We start from the raw sequence: 27,504 nt of genomic DNA, 5'->3' as shown, positions 1-27,504 counted from the left end.
CACTAGTCACTGCCTGCCACTCAGAAAAAGACCCGTTAATTCCTACTCTCTCTGCTTTCTGTCCGCCAACCAGTTCTCTATCCAAGTCAATACCTTGCCCCCAATCCGATGTGCCTTAACTTTACACGCTAATCTCTTATGCGGGACCTTATCGAAAGCCTTTTGAAAGTCCAAATACACCACATCTACTGGTTCTCCCTTATCTATTTTCCCAGTTACATCCTCAAAAGATTCCAGTAGATTAGTCAAGCACGATTTACCTTTTGTAAATCCATGTTGACTTTGTCCGATCCTGTCACTGTTTTTCAAGTGCTCAGCTATTACATCCTTTATAATGGACTCTAGCATTTTCCCCACTACTGATGTCACGCTTACCGGTCTGTAATTCCCCGCTTTCTCTCTACCACCCTTTTTGAATAGTGGGGTAACATTAGCTACCCTCCAATCCATGGGTACAGTTCCAGATTCCAGTGAATATTGGAAGATGATCAGCAATGCATCTACTATTTCTAGGGCCACCTCCTTAAGTACCCTAGGATGTAGATTATCAGGCACTGGGGATTTATCGGCCTTCAATCCCGTCAATTTCCCTAACACCATTTCCCTACAAATACTGATTTCTTTCAGTTCCTCCCTCTCATCAGACCCTATGTTCTCCAACATCTCTGGGAGGTTATTTGTGTCCTCCTTTGTGAAGACAGAACCAAAATATGCATTTAATTGGTCTGCCATTTCTTTGTTCCCCATTATAACTTCCCCTGATTCTGACTGCAAGGGACCTACACTTGATTTCACCAATCTTTTTCTCTTCACATATCTATAAAAGCTCTTACAGTCAGTTTTTATGTTCCTTGCAAGCTTACTTTCATATTCTATTTTCCCCTTCTTAATTAATCCCTTTGTCCTCCTTTGTTGAATCCTAAACTGCTCCCAATCCTCAGGGTTACCGCTTTTTCTGGCCAATTTATATGCCCTCTCCTTGGATCTTATGCTATCCCTAATTTCCCTTGTTAGCCACGGTTGAGTCACCCTTTTTGTTTTATTCTTATCCCAAACTGAGATGAACAACTTCTGTAGTTCATCCATGCGGTCTTTGAATGTTTGCCGTTGCCTATCCACCGTCAACCCTTTGAGTGACATTCCCCAATCAATCCTACCCAATTCGCGCCTCATACCATCGTAGTTTCCTTTATTTAAATTCAGGACCCTAGTCTCCGAGTCAACTGCTTCACTCTCCATCCTAATGAAGAATTCTATCATATTATGATCGCTCTGACCCAAGGGGCCTCGTACAACAAGATTGCTAATTAATCCTCTCTCATTACATAATACCCAGTCTAAGATGGCCTGATCTCTGGTTGGTTCCTCGACATATTGTTCCAGAAAACCATCCCGTAAACATTCTAGGAATTCCTCCTCCACAGTATTTTTACTAATTTGGTTAGCCCAATCTATATGTAAATTAAAGTCACCCATGATGACTGCTGTGCCCTTACTGCATGCTTCTCTAATTTCCCTTTTAATGCCATCCCCAACCTCCGTATTACTGTTTGGAGGTCGATATACCACTCCCACTAACGTTTTCTGCCCCTTGATATTTCTCAGTTCTACCCATACAGATTCCGCATCATCAGAGTTAATATCCTTCCTTTCAATTGTGTTAATCCCCTCTTTAACCAGCAATGCTACCCCACCTCCCTTTCTTTTTTGCCTATCCTTCCTAAATATTGAATACCCCTGGATGTTGAGTTCCCAGCCTTGGCCACCCTGGAGCCATGTTTCTGTAATCCCAATCAAATGATATTCGTTTACCTCTATTTGCGCAGCTAATTCATCCACCTTGTTCAGAATGCTCCTTGCTTTAAGACACAAAGCCTTCAGGCTCCAATGTAGTGAGAGTGACTTCCAATGTAGTGAGAGTGGCTTCTGAGGTTGTAGAAATCAGCTGCAAACTCCTGAAAACAAAATCTCTTGCACAAATGGTGTGAGCAAGAGTCTTTTCCTTAGGCAGGGAAGCAGGTGTGAGGTGTGAGTATTTATGTGATTTATGTTAAAAGCGGAAGGCGGCAGGATGATAGCAGCTTCCCGACACGCTGTCAATTTCAGCGCTTTTAACTGCCCATCCGCTCGCAAACCCGCACTCTCTTCAAAGGGAAAATTCCGGCCTTTGTGTTTTTCTCCCCGCTGAGCAAGTTGGTCTTAAATGGTTTTTTAGAATTTTTCCTGGAATATTTTGCTGCTAAAGTGATTCTTTTGTGTTTTTTATGTTTCTTTGTTGGTGGAATGTCTTTGCACTTCAATTGCAGAGATTGGTAAATTCTTTTGTTGCAGCGGGACAGGCTGGTTGGATTTTTTTTAAAGTTGCCTCCCTCATACGGGATACCCAGGTTTTTGTCTTTGTGGGCCAAATAGGTGAATACCATGGAACCTCAGGGGCCTCATATAAAGTTTACATGAATAGTCTCATTAATTTGCATATATCTCAAACTGCTGATAATAGATTTTGGGGGTCTGATTAAGAGTTATCCAATCAGGCAACAGTGCTAAAATAGCCATTTCCAAATCTCCTGGTCTGCAAAATTCAAACAGGACAAACAATTAACAGAAGAGCAAATAGAACTGAGTTGTTGGGTTTCGAGGCTTGGGTTACCAAGACATGGGAGCAGCATGTAGCCCTCGGGCTGCATGTTGGACATTCCTGTCCTTTTAGTTGGTACTTGATTGAAGCGCTAGAATTGAACGTGTTTTTATTTCTTAAATTTCAGAAAAGACAGCATTATGTTTAAAAGTTGAGAGGATTTTTGTTCAATGTGGGGGATTTATATATATCCTTGAAACTCCTCTACTGAGTATAATTAAGTTTCTGCACAGACCAGAGAATGACATTATAAGGAGATATCTATAAAACTGAGGTTCCATTTTTATTAAATAATTTAACAATGACAGTGTTGAACTTAAAGTGGCTCTGTCCACATGGAAAATGGTTTTTTTCAAAGGCAAAACTATGCATCGATTCTTCATGGTGATGTCATGCTTAAATTGGTTTCAATAAAATGTACAAAATTAGGTTGTGTGCTCTGAAACAGAACAGGCTTGGCTGTTCTTCCGGGTTTCCTGATCGCACAACAGCACCACTCCCACCCTCGCACAAAACTCACCTCCAGGTTAAATTCCAGCCCAATGTGTCTATTAAAGCAACAATCTTTTTAAAATTGAAGAACTAAGGTGAAGGGCCAAAACATAACTTATGCTGTAAAGACTGGAAGAAAGGATAGCCCAAATAAAGAAGATATGGTTAGGTAACACCAAGCTTGGATTTTAAAGGCCTGCCAATTGTGCGGGACTTTAAACAAAGTTAAAATGCAGGGAAAAGAAAGAATAGTATATCTGGAACTTAGGAGGAACAAGGAAGAAGAGGTTCCGAGGAGCACTGACCATAATCAATAAAATGGAGATGTAAGAAATGGAGAGGAGGGTGCTGGAGGCTGGTTATCAGATGACAGCGTTTTTTAAATTCATTCTCGGGATGCATGCCTCGCTGGCAAGGTTGGCAGTTATTGCCCTGAGAAGGTGGTGGTTGTCTGCCTTCTTGAACTGCTACAGTCTGTCATGACGGTGCTCCCACAAGTTACGTAGGGAGCTGCAGGACTTTGACACAGTGTCGATGAAGGAATGGCGAATATGTCCAAGTTAGAATGGTGTGTGACTAGGAGGGGAACTTGGAGGTGGTGGTGTTCCCATGCTCCTGCTGCCCTTGAAAGTGTAGATAGTAGACACTGCAGCCATGGTACACCAATGGTGGAGGGTGTGGCTGGTTAGACTAATGGATTAGGTGCCGATCAAGTGAGCTGCTTTGTCTGGATGGTGTTGAGCTTCTTGAGTGTGGTTACAGCTGCACCCATCTATGTAAGTGAAGAATATTCCATGACGTATCTGAATTGTGCCTCGTAGATGGTGGCGATGCTTTAGGGAGTTAGGTGAGCCCACTCACCACAGAATACTCCACCTTTGATCCACTCGCCACAGAATACTCCACCTTTGATCCGCTCTAGTAGACCCCACTAGAAATGCTTGCACCTTTGGGCAGGAGGGCAAAGGAGACATAACATTTGTAAGACGCAAGTACAATTTTAAATTTGCTGCCTATACCCCTGGTGAAAAACTCCCAGCTCAGGTAGTAGAAAACTTAATGAAATAGCACTTTGTTATAGTGAAATTAATACTGCTGGTGTCAGCTTCCTTTGTTTAGCCTGTATAAGGGGTACTGGAATGTTTTTCACAGATCAAGTAGTGCCTCCAATTATAAAGTTCTTAATCAGTGTACTGACTGAATTGTTTAATTACATTTTCCGAATGCATTCATTTGAGTTCAGCTGCAGGAAACAGTAGTCTCAGGTTTGCAGTTTAGGTTGTGACAAAGCATATGACAACATATACTGGTTATTTGATCCGATAAGGCTCCACGCTAACACCTCACCCCCCTTCCGAGTGCATGCTAACCTTTTATGTAGATATGCCTTTTGAGACCGCACAAAGCCTAGTCATACATGCATATTTTTTATTGTTATTTTCTGAACACTGCCAAGTTCATGTTCAACTAATCAGAGGCTGCTCAAACAGGATGGTTAGCTTATGTGTCTGTGTTGTTCTTGAAATGCCGAAATTAGACTCTAGTATTCCCTTCCTGATCCTTGCCGCACTCAGTGCTGCACCTCATCACTTGGCTGAGATAAACAAGTTTGAACTAAGGCACAAATTCCAGTCAAGATTGGATTTTGAATCTGAGTCATCAAGTGTGCAGCACAGTGGTGTAGATCATTAAACCATCTTGATTTCATGGTTAATGTATTTATTTCTGTTCAAAGATCTCAGTTCTTACACAGAACTTTTATCATTGCTGAATGTTTCTCTTTCTAGTTCCGCTGTTTACATTGGCTGTCCTATTCTGCATGATACAAAATGAATGCCCTAAAGATTCCATTTGGCATGCTGAAGCTACAAGTAAGGAGTGTCAATTCATCTTGCATGGCTGATTGCAGTCGAAGAGCTTTCGGGATGCTGAAGACACAATTCAGGTCATTCTTCTCAAATAATAAGACTTGTAACCCACAGAATTTCACAGACTATGAATCCATCAAACAGCAATATAAACCGCAAGTGCCAGAATACTTCAATTTTGCAAGTGATGTCCTCGATAAATGGAGTGAAATGGAAAAGGTACTTTATAATCCTCCTGTATAATAGACACCGTTCATTTTTAGGTGCAAGAAACAGTTTCTGTGATGCCTGGTTTAAAACTTGAATGGTCTATGGATTCATCAAAATGTTTCAATTAGACTGAATGGTTGGTACAGTTTAGGCACTCTAGATAGAAAAGTGAGTTTTTTTTTTAAAGATTGAAACACTAGTGGCCGCAATTTTGTCATTGGTGTCGGGTTGGGTACGGGTCAGCTGGTTTCTGGCTTCCAATCCTGCCCCCCAGCTGCATCCGTTCCACAGACGTGATTTTACCTTGATTGACCTTGTCACTGCACAAAGATGACCTCTTGCACCCAGGCTCTCCAATGACTCCCTCCATAGGCTGGAATAGATGGCAGCTGCAGGTGAGGTGACAGAAGCGATCTGTCACTGGTGAGAGAGGCTCTCCCAGTGAGGTGGCACTGGACATATAGTTGGATTTAAAAACTCGTAAGCTAAAGAAATCTGTAAATGTTTTAAAAATGCAGTACCCAACATTTTCTTTGCTCTGAAACTCACTGGGCTCAATTTTGCCAGGCCCGAGGAGGCAGGTTTGGAGGCGTGTGAGGTGTTAAAATTGCAAAAAATGGCGGGTGGATCTGATCCGATCCCGCCAGTTTTCTAACCAATCAGCAGGGGTGACTCATTTGGCTGTAAACAAACAAACAGTATAAAAAGACCAGTCCTAGTGCGAGTCATCAAAGAGTGCTGTGAGTTTGGGTAAGTGTGAGTTAGGGTAAGTGGGGTGTTAGGTGCTCTTTTCAAACTTTAACTCTGTGGGTTGTAGTTAATAAGGCCTTTCTGGTGCAGAGTGACTGTTGGTAAACTGGTGTAACTAGAGGGATTGATTTAATTTAAATCCAATTAATTAAAGGGGATACTAGCATCTAAAATCAGGCAGAGGGTGTCCATAACTAACAATAAAAAATGTAATTAATTACATAGAATGGAGCAGGTGATGTGTTACTGTTGTGAGATGTGGGAGCCGGTGAACCCCATTGAGGCTCACGGTGATTACGTCTGTGACAAGTGTCTGCTGCTACAGGAACTCCAGCTCCATGTTGATGAGCTGGAGTCTGAGCTTCAGACACTGCGACACATCAGGGAGGGGGAGAAGTACCTGGACTCTGTGTATCAGGAGGTGGTCACACCTATGAAGTTAATTAATTCAGATGTAGCCCATGGTCAGGGACAGGATGGTGTGACTACGAGTGAGGCAGGTACGGGGATCCAGGAGGTAGAGCTGGAGGAGCCGCAGCCCTTGCTCTTGTCCAACAGGTTCGAGGTTCTTACTCCCTGTGGGGACAGGAGCAGGGACTGCAGGGAGGATGAGCAACCTGGCCACAGCACCATGGAACAGGGGGCCATTCAAGAGGGGGGAGTAAATAGAAATGTTGTAGGGGATAGTATTATTAGGGGGATAGATAGAGTTCTCTGCAGCCGAGAGCGAGAGTCCCGAAGGCTGTGTTGTCTACCCGGTGCCAGGGTTAAGGACATCTCCTCTGGGCTGGAAAGAAACTTGCAATGGGAGGGGGTGGATCCAGTTGTCGTGGTCCATGTTGGTACAAACGATGTAGATAGGACTAGGAAGCCGGTTCTGTTAAAGGAGTATGAGCAGCTAGGGGTCAAATTAAAAAACAGAACCTCAAGGGTAATAATCTCTGGATTATTACCTGAGCCACGAGCGAATTTGGCTAGGACAAATAAAATTAGAGAGTTAAATGCGTGGCTCAAAGACTGGTGTGGAAGAAATGGGTTTTGCTTCCTGGGACACTGGCACCAGTACTGGGGCAGGAGGGAGCTGTTCCGTTGGGACGGGCTTCACTTGGCCAGTGCTGGGACTAGAGTCCTGGTGGATCATATAACTAGGGCTGTGGAGAGGGCTTTAAACTAACTAGTGGGGGGGGAGGTTCCTGGAGAGCAAATAATAAAAATGACAACAGAGAAGGTCATAGACTTAGGTAGCAGTGGGGAAATTAAAAACCAGAGCATGTCAGGAAGGGGCAGAAGGTATGGAGTGAAAGGTAAAGTAATAAAAAGGGCAAAAGCAGGAACTAAGTGTCACAAAACATATTTGAAAGTTCTCTATCTGAATGCACGTAGCATTCATAACAAAATAGACGAGTTAATGGCACAAATAACTACATATGGGTATGATCTTGTGGCCATTACAGAAACATGGCTGCAGGGTGACAATGCCTGGGAATTAAACATACCAGGTTATTTAATGATCAGGAAGGACAGGCAGGAAGGAAGGGGAGGTGGGGTGGCTATGTTAATAAAGGAAGAAATCACTGTAATACAGAGAAATGATATTGGGTCAAAAGATCAGGATAATGAAACAGTTTGGGTGGAGGTAAGGAATAATAAGGGGAAAAAAACACTAGTGGGCGTAGTCTATAGACCTCCGAATAGTTGCAACTCTGTTGGACAGAGTATCAATCAGGAAATAGTTGAGGCTTGTAATAAGGGAACATCTATAATTATGGGGGATTTTAACTATCATATTAATTGGACAAATCAAATTGGGCAGGGCTGCCTTGAGGATGAGTTCATTGAGTGTATTAGGGATGGGTTTCTTGAGCAGTATGTAACTGAACCGACCAGGGGGCAAGCAACCTTAGATCTGGTCCTGTGTAACGAGACAGGATTAATTAAAAATGTCCTAGTAAAGGATCCCCTTGGAATGAGTGACCATAACATGGTTGAATTCCATATTCAATTAGAGGGTGAGAAGGTTGGATCTCAAACAAGCGTGCTAAGCTTGAATAAAGGAGACTATGAAGGTATGAGAGCGGAATTGAGTAGAGTGGATTGGGAAAATAGATTAAAGGGTAAGACGATACATGATCAGTGGTGTACATTTAAGGAGATATTTTACAACTTCCAAAAAATATATATTCCACTGAGAAGAAAAGGGTGTAAAAGAAAAGACAGCCATCCGTGGCTAAGTAAAGAAATTAAGGATAGTATTCGACTAAAAACAAGGGCATATAAAGTAGCCAAATCTAGTGGGAGGATAGAGGATTGGGAAAACTTTAAAAGACAGCAAAAAATAACAAAAAGATTGATTAAGAAAGGGAAGATAGATTATGAAAGTAAATTAGCAAAAAATATAAAAACAGATAGTAAGAGTTTTTATAGTTATATAAAAAGAAAAAGGGTGGCTAAAGTAAATGTTGGTCCCTTAGAGGATGAGACCAGAAAATTAATGGTGGGAAATATGGAGATGGCAAAAACACTGAATGAATATTTTGTATCAGTCTTTACAGTAGAAGACACTAAGAATATCCCAACACTGGACAAACAGGGGGCTATAGTGGGGGAGGAGCTAAACACGATCAAAATCACTAAGGAAGTGGTACTCGGTAAAATAATGGGACTCAAGGCGGATAAATCACCTGGACCTGATGGCTTACATCCTAGGGTCTTGAGGGAAGTGGCGGTAGGGATTGTGGATGCATTGGTAATAATTTTCCAAAACTCCCTGGACTCAGCAAAGGTCCCGACAGACTGGAAAACTGCTAATGTAACACCCTTATTTAAAAAGGGCAGTAGACAGAAGGCTGGAAACTATAGACCGGTTAGCCTAACATCTGTGGTAGGTAAAATTTTGGAGTCCATTATTAAGGAGACAGTAACAGGACATTTGGATAATCATCATTTAATAGGACAAAGTCAGCATGGTTTTATGAAGGGGAAGTCATGTTTGACAAATTTGCTGGAGTTCTTTGAGGAAGTAACATATAGGGTGGATAAAGGGGAACCAGTGGACGTAGTGTATTTAGACTTCCAAAAGGCATTTGACAAGGTGCCACACAAAAGATTATTGCTTAAGATAAAAAATCACGGGATTGGGGGTAATATTCTGGCATGGATAGAGGATTGGCTATCTAACAGAAGGCAGAGAGTTGGGATAAATGGTTCATTCTCAGACTGGCAATCAGTAACTAGTGGTGTTCCGCAGGGGTCAGTGCTGGGTCCCCAACTCTTTACAATCTATATTAACGATTTGGAGGAGGGGACCGAGTGTAACATATCAAAGTTTGCAGATGATACTAAGATGGGAGGGAAAGTAGTGAGTGAGGAGGACATAAAAAACCTGCAAGGGGACATAGACAGGCTAAGTAAGTGGGCAGAGATTTGACAGATGGAATACAATACTGGAAAGTGTGAGGTTATGCACTTTGGCAGGAAAAATCGTAGAGCAAGTTATTATCTTAATGGCAAGAAACTGGAAAGTACTGAAATACAAAGGGATTTGGGGGTCCTGGTGCACAAAACTCAAAAGGTTAGTATGCAGGTGCAGCAAGTGATTAAGAAGGCCAATGGAATGTTGGCTTTCATTGCTAGGGGGATAGAATATAAAAATAGGGAGGTATTACTTCAGTTGTACAAGGTATTGGTGAGACCGCACCTGGAATACTGCATACAGTTTTGGTGTCCATACTTCAGAAAAGACATACTTGCTCTCGAGTCAGTACAAAGAAGGTTCACTCGGTTAATCCCGGGGATGAGGGATGGACATATGAGGAGATGTTGAGTAGATTGGGACTCTACTCATTGGAGTTCAGAAGAATGAGAGGCGATCTTATTGAAACATATAAGATTGTGAAGGGGTTGGATCGGGTGGATGCGGGGAGGATGTTCCCGATGATGGGTGAAACTAGAACTAGGGGGCATAGTCTTAGAATAAGGGGCTGCTCTTTCAAAACTGAGATGAGGAGGAACTACTTCACTCAGAGGGTGGTAGGTCCATGGAATATGCTGCCCCAAAAAGCTGTAGAAGCTACATCATTACATAAATTTAAAACAGAAATAGACAGTTTCCTAGAAGTAAAGGGAATTAAGGGTTACGGGGAGCGGGCAGCAATTTGGACATGAGTCTAGGTTCGGATCGGACATGGCCCTGTGGGTAGCGGAGCGGGCCCAGGGGCCGTGTAGCCTGATCCTGCTCCTATTTCGTGTGTCTAATTCTGTTAGATTCAGGAGATGGTTCTGTGATAGTAGATTGGTGGTTAAGATCAAATCAGCCATGATCTTATTGAATGGCGGAGCAGGCTCGAGGGGCCGATTGGCCTACTCCTGCTCCTATTTCTTATGTTCTTATGTTCTTATGAGCAATTTTGCCACATTCATGGTTTCAGACCCCGTTTCCATCCCGCCTCCAAGAGGCTGGATAGGCCCTTAAGGCCCTTAACAACCAGTTAATTGCCTCTATAATCCGATTTTGTGAGGTCTTTCTGAATTTAACACATTTCCCCTGTGCTGCACGTCTCCTCTGGAACACGCCAGTTAATCCTGGTGGCCTCACAAGTGGATTGCTTACTAACAGCTGTAGTTCCACCATTAAAAAGGAGCTTTCACCAATGATCATTTGCAGGTGACAGAACTTTGTTGTCTCAGATAACTTTTAGCAGGCCTACTCATTGTTGTGGAAGTTTGGAGCCTGACACCCATCTCCAGTGTGACCTCCTGGGAAACCCCTCTTCCCACCTTGACTGAGCACTTTCTCAACTGAGGCATGTACCAGAAGCATGGGAACCATTTATTTCCTTTCCTCCTGGACATCAAATTTGGACGAAGACCCCCCGCGGCAGCAGCAGAACCATGAACAACAGCAGCACCAACAGCAGCAGCAACAACAGGAGAGCCAAGCTGCAGCTCACCCACCTGAAGCTGCACAGGACAGAAGGCGCCAGTGCATGGAAGCACGTCGGCGCAGGAGATACCCCCGAAACAGGGTCTACAGACAGAGGATGAGCTACCTCAACATGACTGAGCAGCAGTGCCAAAGGAGGCTCAGACTTTCGCGAGAGGTAGTGGGTGACATCTGTGCAATGCTGCAGCAAGACCTGGAGCCCAGAGGAGCGGGTGGACACCCCTTACCAGTGGCCGTCAAAGTCACCACTGCACTCAACTTTTTTGCTTCAGGCTCATTTCAGGGTTCAGCAGCAGACATCAGCGGCGTCTCCCAGGCGGACGCACGTACTTGCATCATGCAGGTAACCGATGCCATCGCACACAATTACATCAACTTCTCCAAGGATCAAGCAAGTGTAACAGCGCGTGCGGTTGGGTTTGCCAATCTGGCAGGCTTTCCAAGGGTGCAGGGTGTCGTTGACTGCACACATGTGGCCCTTAAGGCACCCCATCACAATCCAGGTATTTTTGTCAACCGCAAGGGCTTCCACTCCCTCAATGTACAGCTGATGTGTGACCACAAGAAGGACATTTTGCATGTTCGCGCCAAGTACCCTGGCAGTTGCCATGACTCCTTCATCCTGCGCCAGTCTAGTGTGCCTCCGCTCTTCAGTCTGCCAGATTAGCTTTTCGGATGGCTACTTGGAGACAAGGGCTATCCCCTGAAGACGTGGCTAATGACGCCGTTGAGGAGACCATCCAATGAAGCTGAGGAGCGCTACAACTCCAGCCACATTTCCAGCAGATCCATAATCGAGCAAACCATCGGCTTGCTGAAGATGCGCCCGTCTGTCCGTCCCCCACTTGCGCATCCTCCTCCACTCCCACGATCTCCAGAACCACCTCCTCTGCATTGGCGAGCTGGGCTATTGAGGGTGGCCCTCCTCCTGTCCTTGCCCTTTCCCTCTTATTGTGGGCTCTCTTTTCCTGCAATGAGGGACACAAGTGGAGTTTGAGTGAGAATGAAGGAGTGAGTGTAGAGAATCCATAGCATAAATGCTTAGAAGGAAACAAAGATGGAGTGAGGTGCCAAGACCAAGGGCCCTCCCTGTGTGTTGTAAGTTGTTGCCATTGCATCACAGTGATAGGGAGTGTGAGGGCTGCATAGTTGAATAGTTAAGTGAATGTGAACATAGAGAGAGAGGGAATGGGTAAGGGTGCAGGAATGTAAGGGTGAAGTGGGATGTGGAGGAGGAGGTTAACAAAGCAGAGTGCTGGTGATGAGGCGATGGGGATCAGATTGAGGGTGATGGGAATGTAATACTCACTTTTCCTGTGCGGAGAAGGTCATGAAACCTCTCTGCACTGCAGCCAGGTTCTGCTGCGCATAGAAATAGCATTGACCTCCTGTGCCACTTGCAGCCACACAGCTTTAGTCTGTTGTGGAGGCGTTTTCCTCCCTCAGGAAGGAAAGAGCACCTCCTTATTTGCTCTTGCTCCCTCCACCAGAGCTTGGAGGGAGGCCTCATCGAATCTGGGTGCACACTTTGGTCTAGTGCTTGCAGAAGGAATCCCTCAGAAGAATGGTCATAATGTAGCAAGGCTGCTTGCAGGCCTTAAATCCAGCTGCATAGATGACATCATCGGAGGCGAGTTTCTGTATGAAAAGACTCATTGGGCCAGGGGTTTCCACACGCTGGAAATCAAGTGCCCAATTAAGGGAAAATCAGCCCATTGTCATGAATCACATCAGAGGCGGGGTCGGAAACCGCCAACCACCTGACACGCACCCAGCCCACCCCCATTGGCAAAATCTAGCTCACTATGTGCAACATTGGATCCTTCACACAACTTCTGCAGCTGTCATCATCCCACAAACATTACAGCAAACTCACAACATGCCACACTTACCTGGCGTGGTGTCCGGACGTCGGGAAAGCTGACCCAGAAGCGGGAAAATCCGAAAACAGGCTGAAAACTACTGACAAGTACCTGTTAATAGGCAGGTAATTGCCTTTAATCGCTTCCCGCCGCTAGGTGTCGGGTCCATTCGCAAATCATTTGCGGATTCGGAACCCGCCGTCAATCAAATTGAATTTAACCTCTGACCCGCCTCCAAAGCCGCCCTCTGAACGCCAGCAAAATCGCAGCCTAAGGCTCTTGCCAATTATAGCCATTCTAAAATGATATATGCCTTAATATATGATGTTACGAACTAGCAGAGGAAACAAAAGTAATTTTCCTGATTTTCTGAAGTTACATAAACTACACAAATAAGTTGAACATTTATGTAAGTATTAGAAATAGAGCACATCACGGACAGCATTTCACTGCCCAGAATTTGTGGTATGAAAAACTGGATTGTTGTGGTGCTAATAATTGGAAGGTAGGGTAGGTTTCTTTGAAGGATGAACACTCTGAATATATTTTTAATAAGCCTTATTTGTTCAAATATGATGTTTTCTATGGAAAAGCTTTGAGGTTTGGTGACAATCAGACATTCTTGAGATTTTACTTGTGTGTTAATATTTCCACTGGTACTTCCACAGGCTGGAAGCAGAGATACAAACCCTGCTTTGTGGTGGTTGAGTGAAAGTGGACAAGAGGTGAAATGGAGCTTCCAGGACCTTGGAGTCCACTCCAAGAAGGTGGCCAACATTCTGTCAGAAGCCTGTGATCTACAATTAAAAGATCGAGTTATTGTTCTCCTGCCCAGGATTCCAGAATGGTGGCTTGTGAATGTGGCATGCATGAGAACAGGTAAAGCTGTTGCCCTCAACATTGTTATTGAGACAGATGTTTAACAAAATACATTTTTGTCTCTTCTGCCTTTAAGAAATTATCTCAAAGCAGTCCATTTAAAAATCAAATTCTTATAAAGAGTTCTGATTAACCTATACAAATTTCTCTTACTTGGCAGATTTGGAACAATTTTTGTTTAAGCTGTGCAATTATTGGGAAAATGGGTTAGAGGAGATACTGAGCCCAGTATGATGGAGCTGAATTAATGTCCGTAGCAATAGTTATTAATCCAGGGCGCTTCAGTGATTGTGTCCTTTCCAATACATATGTAATTCATCAGCCTCCCACTTATCAGTTTCAATTACTCATGCAAGCCATTGTACAGTATTGATAGTGTCATTAGGGTTGCTGTTTCAACAAAAATATTTTTAAAATTCAACAAAAATTATAATAATTTAAAAAGCATGTTAACTAGGTTCTGGTGGTAGAATTTCCTATTTTATTGATTCCATGGGAACCTACAGTTCTGGACAGCTGAATTGTAATCCAACCCAGGATAAAGAAAGATTCACTTCCTGTTACTGAGGAATATAAAGATTACAGGTATTGAGGCTGTGTAGTAGCACACTGCGTTAAAGTTAACATTAATGTTTGGAGTTGTCAGATGTGGATTCTTGCAGACTTTACCTAACTGCTTTCCACAAAGGGTTGCAAGTGAAGACCACGTGTTCCCTTGTAGGCAGAGAGGGCGAATTAGAAGGGACATCAAACTGAACCTGTTTTGTGCACCTCTTATCAGTTGGTTTACAACAGGCCTAAGTCTCTGTTGATGCCCGAGTGTAGTGCGGAGAAAGTAAGTAACATGGCAGTGGTGCTGTATTAAGATAGGAGCTATATCAGTCTAGTGAAGGAGAAAAGGATAGCCTAGTTTTGGTACTGACCAATCTCCATCTGGCCTATGCTGTATTTTCCACAATTGTAAGGTGATATGTAAAACTATTTCTCTGGCTAGTTCAATTTGCTAGTCAGTGTTATTGCTCTTACTCAAATTTAAAAAAATCAGAATCTCACAGGTTAAGTTCAGTAACGCCATGGTGACATAATCTTGTGAAGAAGGAAACTGAATATTTGGCATATTTTTTATAGTTGTTACCAGTTCTCTGATATGGTACATTGAACATTGGAACCTCTTTCTCTCCAGTAAATCAACTGTGAACTGGAACCTATCAATATACCGTAAAGCCACATCATATGTAAATTATTTATGAAATAAACAAATTGCTCCCAATTTAGAAATACTAGCCATGAGGATCAGCCCTGCGCTGGCTCCACAGGCTCACTACTCTCTGGGAAAAGAGGAAACACCTAACATCTAGTCTATTCCTACTTTTGCGTATTTAAAACTTTTGCGTAGTCTGGTCCTCCCCAATCTGTCAAACTGGAACAATCTATCAATAGGCATGCAATATGGCTCTTTAATTATTTTATAAACCTCGATCAGATCACTTCTAAGTCTACACTGCTCAAGAGTAAACCGACCCAGCCATTTAAGCCTATCTGAGTAATAAGGTTCTTTAAGCTAGGAATCATTCTCATAGCTCTCTTCTGAACCTTTTCCAAGGCCAACACACGAGGGGACCAAAACTGGGCACAGTACTCCAAGATGAGGTCTAACTAACGACCTGTATAATGACAGAATGGCGTCCTTTGATTTGCACTTCATATAAGTGTTGACAGTAACTAGCACTAAATTAACAGTCTCTCTCAAAGAAGCTTTTATTGAGATGGCTGGTATGGGGCATGAAAAATACACCTGGTACAGTGGGGAATGATCCTCTGAGGTAGAGTTTAACACATATTGTGGCACAGTATAGGGAGCTCTTCTCTGAATCTAACATGGCATTATTTGATATTGGCACAGTGGAATACCTAGGAAAATGTTTCAGTTCTCCAGCCCTTAGTTTTTTTACTCCAATAAGTGCAAAAACTTCAAGCCGGTGGGAAAGAAGTATCAATTTGAAATAACCAGTGGGAACAATTTTTCACCCACAAAATAACAAAAAAGGAACTACCACTAGGACTGACGACTAATGATATGACTCGCCCAGTCTTTAAAAGACTTGCCTTTCTTGTCTGTTAGACTGTATCACAGAACCTGTAATGAATAATACCAATTATAAACAGAAAATGCTGGAAATACTCAGGAAACAGCGTTAACATTTCAGGTCTGTGATCTTTCGTCAGAACTGGAAAACGTTACAGATGTAACCGATTTTAAGCAAGTGCAGGTGCAGGGAAACGGGGGGATTGGAGGAAAGAACAAAAGGGAAGGTCTCTGATAGGGTGGAGTAATTTAATGAACAGCAGAATCATTACCAGCAACCGTTGTCCGAAAAAATGGGAGCAGTAGTTATGATCTGAAATTTTTGAACTTGATGTTGATTTCGGAAGGCTGTAAAGTGCCTAATCGAAAGATGAGATGCTCTTCCTCGCGCTTCCGTTGCGCTTCATTGGAACAGTGTAGGAGGGCGTGGTCCGAGAGATAAGAGTGGGAGTGGGACGGAAAATTAAAATGGCAAGCGACTGGAAGCTCAGGGTCACGATTGCGGACTGAACAGAGGTGATCAGCAAAGTGATCACCCAATCTGCATTTGGTCTCTCCAATGTAGAGGAGACGGCATTGTGAGCAGCGAAAATAATATATTAAATTGAAAGAAGTACAAGTAGATCGCTGTTTCACCTGGAAGAAGTGTTTGGGGCCCTGGAGGGTGGGAAGGGAGGAGGGAAAGGGAAAGTGTTATATCTCTTGTGGGGGTATCAGAGGCCTTGTGGGGAGGTCAACGATCATAGTGGGGTAGGTTAGGCAGGGGCACTGGATCCAGGAGGTAAGTTTACCTCCTGGATCCAGCAGTCTTCACCTTTCTTTAGGGTTGGGTTTCCCGAGGCCCTCAAAATCCGACCAGCCGCTGTTAAATTTAAAATGGTGGTTAAATCTGAGGCACGCCTGTCTCATAATATTTAAATGGGTGACCCACCTCCTGGGAGCGGGTTGGCTGCCCCCCTTCCGCCCGCCTCCGTTAAAACTGGAAGTGGGCGGGTTGAGGTCGGGATTCAGATTTTTAACACTTTCACTTCCCACCTGACCCCAACCCACCTGTTTTTTGGGGTTAAAATTCCCCCCATAGTCTATGCAAATATTTAGGCACTGATCTTTTTGTTTGTGCTCTCACTAGGTACTGTACTGATCCCTAGCTCAAACCAGCTAACAGCCACAGACATTTTCCACAGGCTGCAGGCCTCCAAAGCAAAATGCATCATTACCGATGACAGGCTGGCAGATGCTGTGGAGTCAGTGGCATCCAAATGCCCTTCTCTCAAAGCAAAGGTGATTATATCACACAAACATAGAGAGGGATGGATGAACTTCCAGGACCTTTTCCGGTTAGTAATAGCTGTATTTACATTGAGCCATTTTGAAACAAGTTGTACTTCATGATCTCAAAAGAAATGCACTTCAAATATATGTTAAAGACATTTTAAGTAAGTTAAGTCAATCAATTTGACACAAAGGCCGGAATTTTCTGGGGTGTTACTGGGCGGGGTCGGTGGCGGGTCGGGTGGGAAAGTTTCTTTTTCACAGCGTGTCGGGACCCAGCTGAGAACCCACTGCCACGCGCCTTTCCCAATGTCTGGTCTGTCAACGCTGAGCAGACCTGACCGGCAGCGGCAGGGGACCTAATTAAAATGATTAGCATCTAATTGCCAGATACTTAACAGCCTTTTTTCACTTACTTTTTGTCTTTAACTTCATGACTGTGGGACGCCCGCTGTGTGCAGACCACGGCGGTCAAGCTGAGGCGTGAACTTAGTGGCCATTACACCAGCTGATTACTTGACAGCTTCAAATGTACAGGAAAAGCTTCCACCTGACTGATATTCACTTTCCTCAGGCAGAGGCTTCTTCTCACTCCATTTCCAGGCTTGCCAATTTCCACTCTCCAACCACTCTCATCTCATTGGAAGAACTCTGTCACCATTGACAGAATGCTTCTGTCATCTCTACTGCACCTGCCATCTATTCCATCAGCATGGGTGCCCTTTATACTCGCTCACCTTGGTCCTCAGAATCCCACCACGATCAGCCCCAACACCAGCAGCACCAAACACACCAGCAGCATCAACAACAACACCACCAACCTTCTCCGCAATCATCTGATGCTGCACAGGACAAAGGGCATCAGCACCAGACTATATTGCTGCCCGGGAGGCCAGGGATGGCCTCACCATGGCCAGATTTACTTTACTTGAAGCTGTACACCCTGGCTGCCATATGATGCGCCAGGTTGGCACCACCCCACACCAACACAATAAAGCATCCCTACAATGTCCAAGCTATTCCTTTCACACTCATCACCATTGCGGGGGGTACCGTTATGTCTCACCATTCACTACAACTCACTAAGCCACTTCCAAAGGTGCACACAAATCTGTCCAAGAATGCAAAGTGTTGAAAATAAAGGTTTCAATGTTTGACAACACATTAACAGAAACTTTACATGAACATTGCATAAAACACTCAAGTGCCTATCCTTGTGTGTTGTTGGTTGGTATGATTGCACTAGGATGAGGGGGAGTGTGAGGGGTGGCTAGTGAGATGTGGATGTGATAATGTAGATAGAGAGGGATGGGTGGAGGTGCAAGGTAAGTTGGCGTGAGTAAGGATGTGCAGGAGTAGGGTAGGGAAGGCAGAGTGATGGGGATGTGATGAGAGGCACAGCAGGATGAGGTTGAGTGTGGCTTTGTACTAACGTTTCATGATCTACTGTGATCATTGAAATGTTTGTGGCACTGCATCCAGGTCGTCCTGACCACATCCCTGGTTGTGCCCTCCTCGGCAATGTGCAACCAGGCTGTGTTGATCTCCTGGGGCGGTCTCTTCTGGCCATGGGAAGGGAGAGGACCTCCCTGTGTGCTGTGAATCCTTCCATAAGCATATGGAAGGAGTCATGGGAGAGCCTGGGTGCAGCCCTATATCTTTGTGCAGTGCTTGTCCGTGTTTGCAGCACCTCAATGCTGTGGAAAACTGACAGCACAAATGTCAAGACAAATATGGCCGTGGTCCCTTTAATGAAACCAGCTGATGATGTGTCATGTAATGACATCGCCAGACCGCTTCCTCTAATTGGCTTGGGAAACGCACTGGGCAGTTTTAACAAGCCCAATCAACGGAAAGTCATTTTACACAGCGGGATGGAGCCAGCAGCGGGGCCACGACCCGCCACCAACATCACCCGCCACGGACCCGCCAAGGTAAGTAAAATCGCAGCCAAAGAATTGCAGACAGGCATCACCATTAGTAATGTGTCAATCTAACTTTAATGAATGAGTACAGTGATTTGCTGAGAGATTCTTAGCACATCAAGAAACTTTGAGCACCTTAGCTGTCCTGGTTTACTGAATCTAATTAATTGACACTGACAATGTATGGTTAATTCATTAAAAATATATGCCATATTATTTCTAGTTGATTAACTGTATTTGATAAATTACAGTGATTTTGCCACAATTATTAATCTATCACAAAGGGTACCCTTACACAAGTATGTAAAAAGGAAGAGAGTAGCAAAAATAAGCATCGGTCCCTTAAGAAGCTGAGACAGGAGAAATTATATTGGGGAACAAAGAAATGGCAGAGACTTTAAACAAATATTTTGTATCTGTCTTCACAGTGGAAGACACAAAAAGTATACCAAAAATAGTGGGGAACCAAGGGGCTAATGAGAGCGAGGAACTTAAAGTAATTAATATCAGTAAAGAAAAAGTACATGAGAAACTAATGGGACTAAAAGCCGACAAATCCCTTGGACCCGATGTCCTACATCCTAGGGTTCTAAAAGAGGTGGCTTCAGAGATAGTGGATGCATTGGTTGTGATCGTCCAAAATTCCCCAGATTCAGGAACGGTCCCAGTGGATTGGAAGATAGCAATTCAAGAAAGGAGGGAGAGAAAACAGGAAACTACAGGCCAATTAGCCTGACATCAGTCGTCGGGAAAATGCTGGAATCCATTATTAAGGAAGTGGTAACCAGGTACTTAGAAAATCATAATGGCCCTGATCGGAGGCTTCCCTCGGGGAAATGCCTCTGATCTGCAAATAAAATGCCCACGTACCTGTGGCCTTGGGATCCACGGAGACTCGCAGTCCTGGGCCTCTCCGGGTACACACGTGCAGAGGGCCACATATCCCAGGGGCGCAGGCAGATCGTGAGCGCCCCTGGGATCACGTGGGCCGGACCAACGAATGACAGAAGGGAATCCCCATTCATACTTATGAGGATTCCGTATGTACGGAAACTCCATAAGCATGAATGGGAATACCCCAAAAATATACCTAGACATCAAATACATTTTTTTTTATCACATATTTAAAATTAATTAAAATTGCATTTAATTAAATATTTAAAACAAAAATTTTATTTATTGAAAAATAAATTTACATGTTTTAAAGGGGCTAAAAATAAACTTACCTTATTTAACAAGTTTTTAAATGTATAAATTGTTGCTAAAATTTTATTTTTCTGTTTTTTTAAAACTTACATGGTAAAAGCAAGCCTTACGTCTGCTTTTACCAGGCGTAAGAATTTCATGGGTTTTCACTGGGCAGATGTCTCCGCCCGTGGATGCCCTTTTCCCGGGGATGCGTGCAATCTCTTGACAGATCGCAAGTTCCGGGTTTTAGCGTATGCACAGTACACACCTCATACGCACCTTTAGGAGCCGCAAATTATGGCCCAATATGATTAGACCGAGTCAACATGGTTTATGAAAGATAGATCATGTTTAACAAATTTATTCGAGTTTGTTGAGGATGTAATGTAGGACTGTCTCCTACTACTGTTCGGACCTCGAGAATTACAAATAAGCATAACAAAAACAGATAAGTTTGTGATCAATAAAAGTGGTCTTTATTCACACTAGTTTAAAAATTCAAGCTTACATAGAAGCACCCTCGACAATACATATACCCACAGTTTATTAATTCGTCCTGGTAACATATATGCCCACAGTTTCTTACATAAAAGTATCCCCGCAATTTATATGCCCACAGTTTACCGCACATAGAAATATTTCTGTGGCAACAAGAGCAGGTCAGAGGCTAGGTATTCTGTGGCGAGTGTCTCACCTCCTGACTCCCCAAAGCCTTTCCACCATCTACAAGGCACAAGTAAGGTGTGATGGAATACTCTCCACTTGCCTGGATGAGTGCAGCTGCAACAACACTCAAGAAGCTCGACATGATCCAGGACAAAGCAGGCCGTTTGATTGGCACCCCATCCACCACCTTAAACATTCACTCCCTCCACCACCAGCGTACCGTGGCTGCAGTGTGTACTATCTACAAGATGCACTGCAGCAACTTGCCAAGGCTTTTTCAGCAGCACCTCCCAAACCCACAACCTCTTCCACCTAGGACAAGGGCAGCAGGCACATGGGAACACCACCACATCCAAGTTCCCCTCCAAGTCACACACCATCCTGACTTAGAAGTATATTGCCGCTGGGTCATAATCCTGGAACTACCTCCCTAACAACACTGTGGGAGTACCTTCACCACACGGACTACAGCGGTTCAAGAAGGCGGCTCACCACCACCTTCTCAAGGGCAACTAGGGATGGGCAATAAATGCTGGCCTTGTCAGCAACGCCCACATCCCACATCCCATAAGCGAATAAAAATAATTAACCTCAATAACTCAAATTCAATTCAAAAACTAACTAGTACCACTTGAAAAGAAAGGGAGAAGCTTCCCTCAGCCTGTAGCTTCGAAACATTCAAAAACGTTTTTTCAAACATCACTAAACTGAAAGCCGAAAAGGGACAGTACCTTTCCTTTTCTCCTGTCCTTACTTCAACATCCAACAAAGGGTTAAACGGCGATAGCTCCAAGCACAGAAAAGTGGGTGGAGCTAAAACAAACACACTAGACACTTTCTTTCAAGAAACTGACTTGCAGACAAAACAAATCCTGTGACGACTTAAAACTCAGTCAGGAAAACTTCCACACTTTAACACAGTTTCACACAAACTGAAATTTCAGCATCCTTTAAGGCTCCTTTTACTCAGCATTTGTCTCGGCACAGACGCTAATAGCTTTGTGTCGGTAAAACTTTAAGTTTCCTTTTTTTTCTCTTAAAACTTTGTCTCAGCAGCTTTTCCCTTCTTCCCAAACCCCTGTTTTTTTCCTTCCTTTGCTGAGTTTTCAGATTGCAACTTAGATCGTTTTCCCTCTCTATCTCCCATTCTCTCTCATTTTGAACTGATTGCCTTTGATAGGCTAACAGCCATATCGCCTTATACCATGCCCCCTTTCCTAACAGACCTTCTGTCCATTCCTTTGCTTGTTTTGCTCCATTCACATTTCGCCCTTGCTTATCCGCCATTGTTATAAAAAAACGCTTTTTTCCCTCAAGGTCCCTTCCGGTCGCCATTTCTGTAGGACTTTCTCCTACTACTGTTCGGACCTTGAGAATTACAAATAAGTGTAACAATGACATAAGGTTGAGATCAATAAAAGTGGTCTTTATTCACACTAGTTTAAAAATTCAAGCTTACATAGAAGCACCCTCGGCAATGCATATGCCCATAGTTTATTAATTTGCCCTGGCAATATATATGCCCACAGTTTCATACATAAAAGAATCCCCGTAGTTTATATGCCCACAGTTTACCATACATAAAAGTACTCCTCAGCAATATCTATGCTCTATGTCTGACCTTCATACATACATACACCCCTCCTCGGGTGATCAGTGGTAGGCTGCTAAAGCCGACTGGCCATTTCAAAACGGCTCCCTTTGTCCTTCTAATTTTCCCGCTTCTGTGTCTTTCCTTTATTGTGCCCTCCGGCATGGGTCCCCTCGTATTTGTCCATCTGCCTCCCTCTGATAGGTCAGTTTCACTCTCAACCTTCCCTGATTGGAGTTCCTTCTGCATGACACATTCTCGTTTCTGTGCTGTGTGTGGGGGTGGGCCTTCCTCTTCATCCGGTGTTTCTCTTTCCTGTCCATGTGGTCTTCCAAACAAAGGACCATATGCTGACCACCTCCATTTTGAATCCTTACCGACAAAGGACCCCTTGCTGACTTCCTCCATTTTGAATCCATACAAAGGAACACATGCTGACTTCCTCGATCTCCACACTGTAGCAGCAGTTTTAATACGTGTATAGAATCTTACAGTAACTAGCAGGGTAGATAAGGGGTGACCAGTGGATGTAGTATATTTGGATTTCCAAAAGGCATTCAATAAGGTGCCACATGAAAAGTTGTTAAGCAAGATAAGGGCACATTGGGTTGGGGGTAATGTATTAGCTTGGATAAAGGATTGGTTAACAGACAGAAAACAGAGAGTAGGGATAGACAGGCCATTTTCAGATTGGCAGGCTGTAACTAGTGGGATGCCGCAAAGATCAATGCTTGGGCCTCAGCTATTTACAATCTATATTAATAGGAACAGGAGTAGGCCATTGAGCCCCTCAAGCCTGTTCTGCCATTCAATGAGATCATGGCTGCTCTATGACCTAACTCCATATACCCATCTTTGGCCCATATCCCTTAATACCTTTGGTTAACAAAAAGCTATCAATCTCAGATTTAAAATTAACAATTGATCTAGCATCAATTGCCATTTGCAGAACAGAATTCCAAACTTCTACCACCCTTTGTGTGTAGAAGTGTTTCCTAATTTCACTCCTGAAAGGTTTGGCTCTAATTGTTAGACTATACCCCCTAGTCCTAGAATCCCCAACCAGCGGAAATAGTTTCTCTCTTTCTACCCTATCTGTTCCTCTTAATATCTTGAAAACTTCGATCAGGTCACCCCTTAGCCTTCTAAATTCTCGAGAATACAACCCTAATTTGTGTACTCTTTCCTCGTGACTTAACCCTTGAAGTCCAGGTATCATTCTGGTAAACCTACACTGCACTCCCTCCAAGGCCAATATATCCTTCCCAAGGTGTGGTTTAATGGTCTAATGACTTAGATGAAGGGACCGAGTGCAATGTAGCCAAGTTTGCTAACGATACAAAGCTATATGGAAAAGTAAGATGTGAGGAGTACGCAAAGAGCCTGCAAAGGGATATAAACAGTTTAAGCGAGTGGGTAATAAGGTGGCAGATGGAGTATAATGTGGGGAAATGTGAGGTTATTCACTGTGAGGAAGAATAGAAAAACAGAATATTTTTTAAATGATGAGAAACTATTAAACGATGGAGTTGAGAGAGATTTAGGTATCCTAGTACAAGCAGCACAGAGGGGGGAAAATTCAATTAGTTAACCTGGTGGGGGCGCTAACGGGGGGCTGATGCAGTAGCACCGGGGCGAGGTGAATCCAGCACCGCACGGCAAATCCGGCCCCCCATTGCGCCGCCACTACCAGTTACCGCCAGGGACCTCACCGCCAGGCAGATCGTGACGTCAGTGAGCGTGCAACACTCACTGGGTGCCTGATCTGCCAAATTCATTTTCGCCCCCCTGCCTTAGCGCCTCATCCCGACAGCAACGGGGAGAGGAGGCATCAAGCAGACGGATGCCGGCTCGAGGGGTGGTATTTAAAGGCATCCTCAATAATGAGTCGCAACTGTCAGGTTAGTGTTGTTTCACTGCTTCCTTGTCAGTTTGACATTGTGCAACAGTTTAATTCACTCATTTAAAGGCTCTTTAGTATCAGGAGTGTTGTGGCTACTAACAATTAGTTACATTTATTCTCACAACGTATCAAAGTGCTACACTTGGTTACATTAATGGGGGCTGTACTGGCAGTTGACCTTGCCCTCCAGGATCTATGACGGAGGGAGCGGAGGCAGCGAGAAAGATTGGAACATGTAGCCAGAGCGAGGAGGAGGGCCATGAAGGCTCTCAACAGGAGGGCTTACCCTCCGAGGGTATTCCGGGAGCATTTCTCCTACCTCCAATTAAGCGAGGAGCAGTATATTAGAAGGCTCCGCTTCAGCAAGGATGTGGTCACAGAACTCTGCCACCTCCTGCAACTAGACCTCGAGCCTCAGATCAGGGTGACCACGGCTCTCTCAGTGGCAGTCAAGGTCACCATCGTGCTCAATTTCTGCGCTAGCGGATCCTTCCAGTCTGCAACTGGAGTTATAGCTAACATCTCGCAGTTTGCCATCCATCGCTGCATCCGGGAGGTCACTGAGGCTCTCTACAGTAGGAGAAGGGACTACATTTCTTTCCCCATCATCACAGAGAAGCAGGACGAACGTGCTTGTGGCTTTGCCAGGATAGCGGGCTTCCCCACGGTGCAGGGTGCCATTGACTGCACTCGCGTGGCTTTGCGGGCACCGCATAACAATCCTGAGGTCTTCCGTAACCGCAAAGGCTATCACTCACTTAACGTGCAGTTGGTGTGTGACCACAGACAGCAAATCCTCAACCATCAATGCCCGCTACCTTGGCAGCAGCCATGATGCCTTCATCCTGCGCCAGACCAGTGTGCCAGCACTCTTCCAACCACCACATCAAGCTCGCAGCTGGCTACTGGGAGACAAGGGCTATCCACTCTCCAGCTGGCTCATAACTTCCCTCCGCAACCCCAACACTCCTGCCCAGCACTCATATACTGAAAGCAATGCTGCCACCAGGAACATCATCGAGCAGATCATCGCTGTGCTCAAACAACGTTTCCGTTGCCTTGACCGCCCAGGAGGAGCCCTCCAGTACTCGGCGGAGCGAGTGTCCCATTTCGTGGTGGTCTGCTGCATGCTCCACAACTTGGCTATCAGGAGGGCCCAGCCCTTGCCACCAGGGATTTCGGGACCACCTCAGGAGGAGGAAGAGGGAGAGGAAGATGAGGAGGAGGAGAAGGAACAGGAGCAAGAGAGGAGGCAGCCACTCAATCGGCCTTCCAGATGTTCAGTCCATGACCGGCTCATCAGACTGTAGTTCGAATAAATTAAACCCTAGATTCCCATTGCTCACCACATCCCCATCATTCCATCCCTATCACACGCCATATCACAACGCTAAGTTGAAATGAGAGACCACAAAATAATCCAAACTGAATTAATAAATTTATCAACACATATTTGCACCAAAAGTATTAACTATTCACCTTTGTGCAATCCCTTGGTACCTGTCATTACTGTGCCGTTGCCTACTCTAGTGCTCCTACAAAGTGTTGGTCCTGTGGCTGCAGCACGGCTGGTGGAAGGCTGCTGAGTGTCCATGCGGGAGATTTCAGCTGGCCTTGCAGGATGCCCTCGGCCAGTTCTGGGCCTGGAAGGACCGGCTGTAGATTGTACCATTCAGCATGGGCAGCAGCAGTCTGGGCTGGCTGGATGACAGGCAGCAACAAGGGCAATGGCAGAGTGGCAGTGGTGGGAGCAGGAATGCTGTCATCCTGAGAGAGGACAGCAGGTTTTTGCTCCACTAGCCCACTGCCACTCCCCCAGGGCAACACCTCAGCATCCTTAGCAATCTGTTGGAGCACAGATGCTGGCCTGCTGCGACACCGTGAAAGCCCCAGTCGACGGTGGTAGGCCCAGCCACGATGGCAGCAGTCAGGGCTTGCGTAGCATCAAGCTGAGACTGCATGAGAGCAGTCTGAGATTGGATGCCACCAAGCATAGCCTGCATTACAGCACTAATACATTGCGTGGCTTCCCCCTATGCTGCAATGGAAGCTGCCAGATTGCCCATCACACGTGGCATCAGGTCTGGGTCGCCACGGTCTCTCTAGTAGTCTACCATCCTTTGCAGACTGCAAATGATAGGCACCATGGTATGTGCAGAGCCTTGTGCAATGTTGGAAGCGGACTCCTCCACGCTCCTTATCATTGCCGACAGGCTCTCGGGCACCCTTGCTATTGCACCTCTCATCACCATGTGCATGCCCATCACCCTTCTCCTAAACACCTCCCCATCGAGGTCCTCATCTGAGTCCTGTGAAGCAAAACTTGCGCGCCAACTTACCCTCCGGGGAGCTGGTCCCTGAGCTACCTGGCCTTGCTGCAGCCCAATCATCCCCGGTGCATCACCCTGTGCAGATCCTGCTACTATACTAGCCTCTAAAGAACATAAGAACATAAGAAATAGGAGCAGGAGTAGGCCATTTGGCCCCTCGAGCCTGCTCATCCATTTAATGAGATCATGGCTGATCTGATCTTGGGCTCAGCTCCATTTCCCTGCCCGCTCCCCATAACCCATCATTCCCTTATTGTTCAAAAATCTGTCTATCTCCACTGTAGTGTATGAACCTTGAAGAAGGAACTATATTCTGCAGCCCCTGTATACTGCAGTACCAGTAGTGACCACCCCTGTATATAAGCCTGTGTAGTAACTTTGTATAGTAGTTCCAGTTTTGTCTCCATTCAGTAAACACCTGTTATAACCAACTTCTGCAGTCCGTGTCTCAATTACACACGGACGTTACATTGGCGACGAACAGATCCGAACTTACCTACAGTTCTGCACCACCTCACGGGGATCCATCCCTGAAGCACAGTTGTTCGAGGTCGAGGCCAGAAGGAAGAAATCCAAAAAGAAAAAAAAACAAATAGAAGAAACGGGCGTCGACCGTGGGCAACCGCCCTCTGATTCATCGAATTCGAAGATTTGCAGGAGAGGCTGTCGAGAGCGGGGCTTGGTTATCCAGTCTATGGTGTTCCAGCTAATCGGGCTGGTGGCAGGTAGTACACTGATCCTTCCTGGGCTGCGGCGGGCTAGAGCTCGATCGGGTGGCTTTTCAACGAGGCCGAGCAGCGTTGTCGGGAAGAGGAGAGAGAGAGAGAGGGTGGAGCACACAGGGCGCGGTCGGTGCTACGAAGCCGGGCAGCGTACAAACCCGAGAAGACGGAGGAAAGTGT

General features: G+C 44.9%; 1 protein-coding gene across 1 annotated transcript in view; it reads left to right on the top strand.

Moving 5' to 3' along the window:
* Positions 1-27,504, top strand: part of LOC147110525 (acyl-coenzyme A synthetase ACSM3, mitochondrial-like) — a gene marked incomplete at its 3' end in the record, with an annotated part of 102,955 nt that overhangs the window by 48,474 nt on the left and 26,977 nt on the right. Inside the window, exons 2-4 of the mRNA XM_086002237.1 lie at positions 4,918-5,217; positions 13,431-13,641; positions 16,857-17,064. Of these exons, the coding sequence (XP_085858363.1) occupies positions 4,960-5,217; positions 13,431-13,641; positions 16,857-17,064 (677 nt within the window). The remainder of the gene's footprint in view (positions 1-4,917; positions 5,218-13,430; positions 13,642-16,856; positions 17,065-27,504) is intronic.

This window comes from Somniosus microcephalus, chromosome 11 (assembly GCF_052327205.1).
Source record: "Somniosus microcephalus isolate GS21.2 chromosome 11, FLI_Smic_1.0, whole genome shotgun sequence".
Classification (NCBI taxonomy): domain Eukaryota; kingdom Metazoa; phylum Chordata; class Chondrichthyes; order Squaliformes; family Somniosidae; genus Somniosus; species Somniosus microcephalus.
The sequence above is the reverse complement of the archived record's forward strand: the minus strand, read 5'-3'. Positions and strand labels throughout refer to the sequence as shown.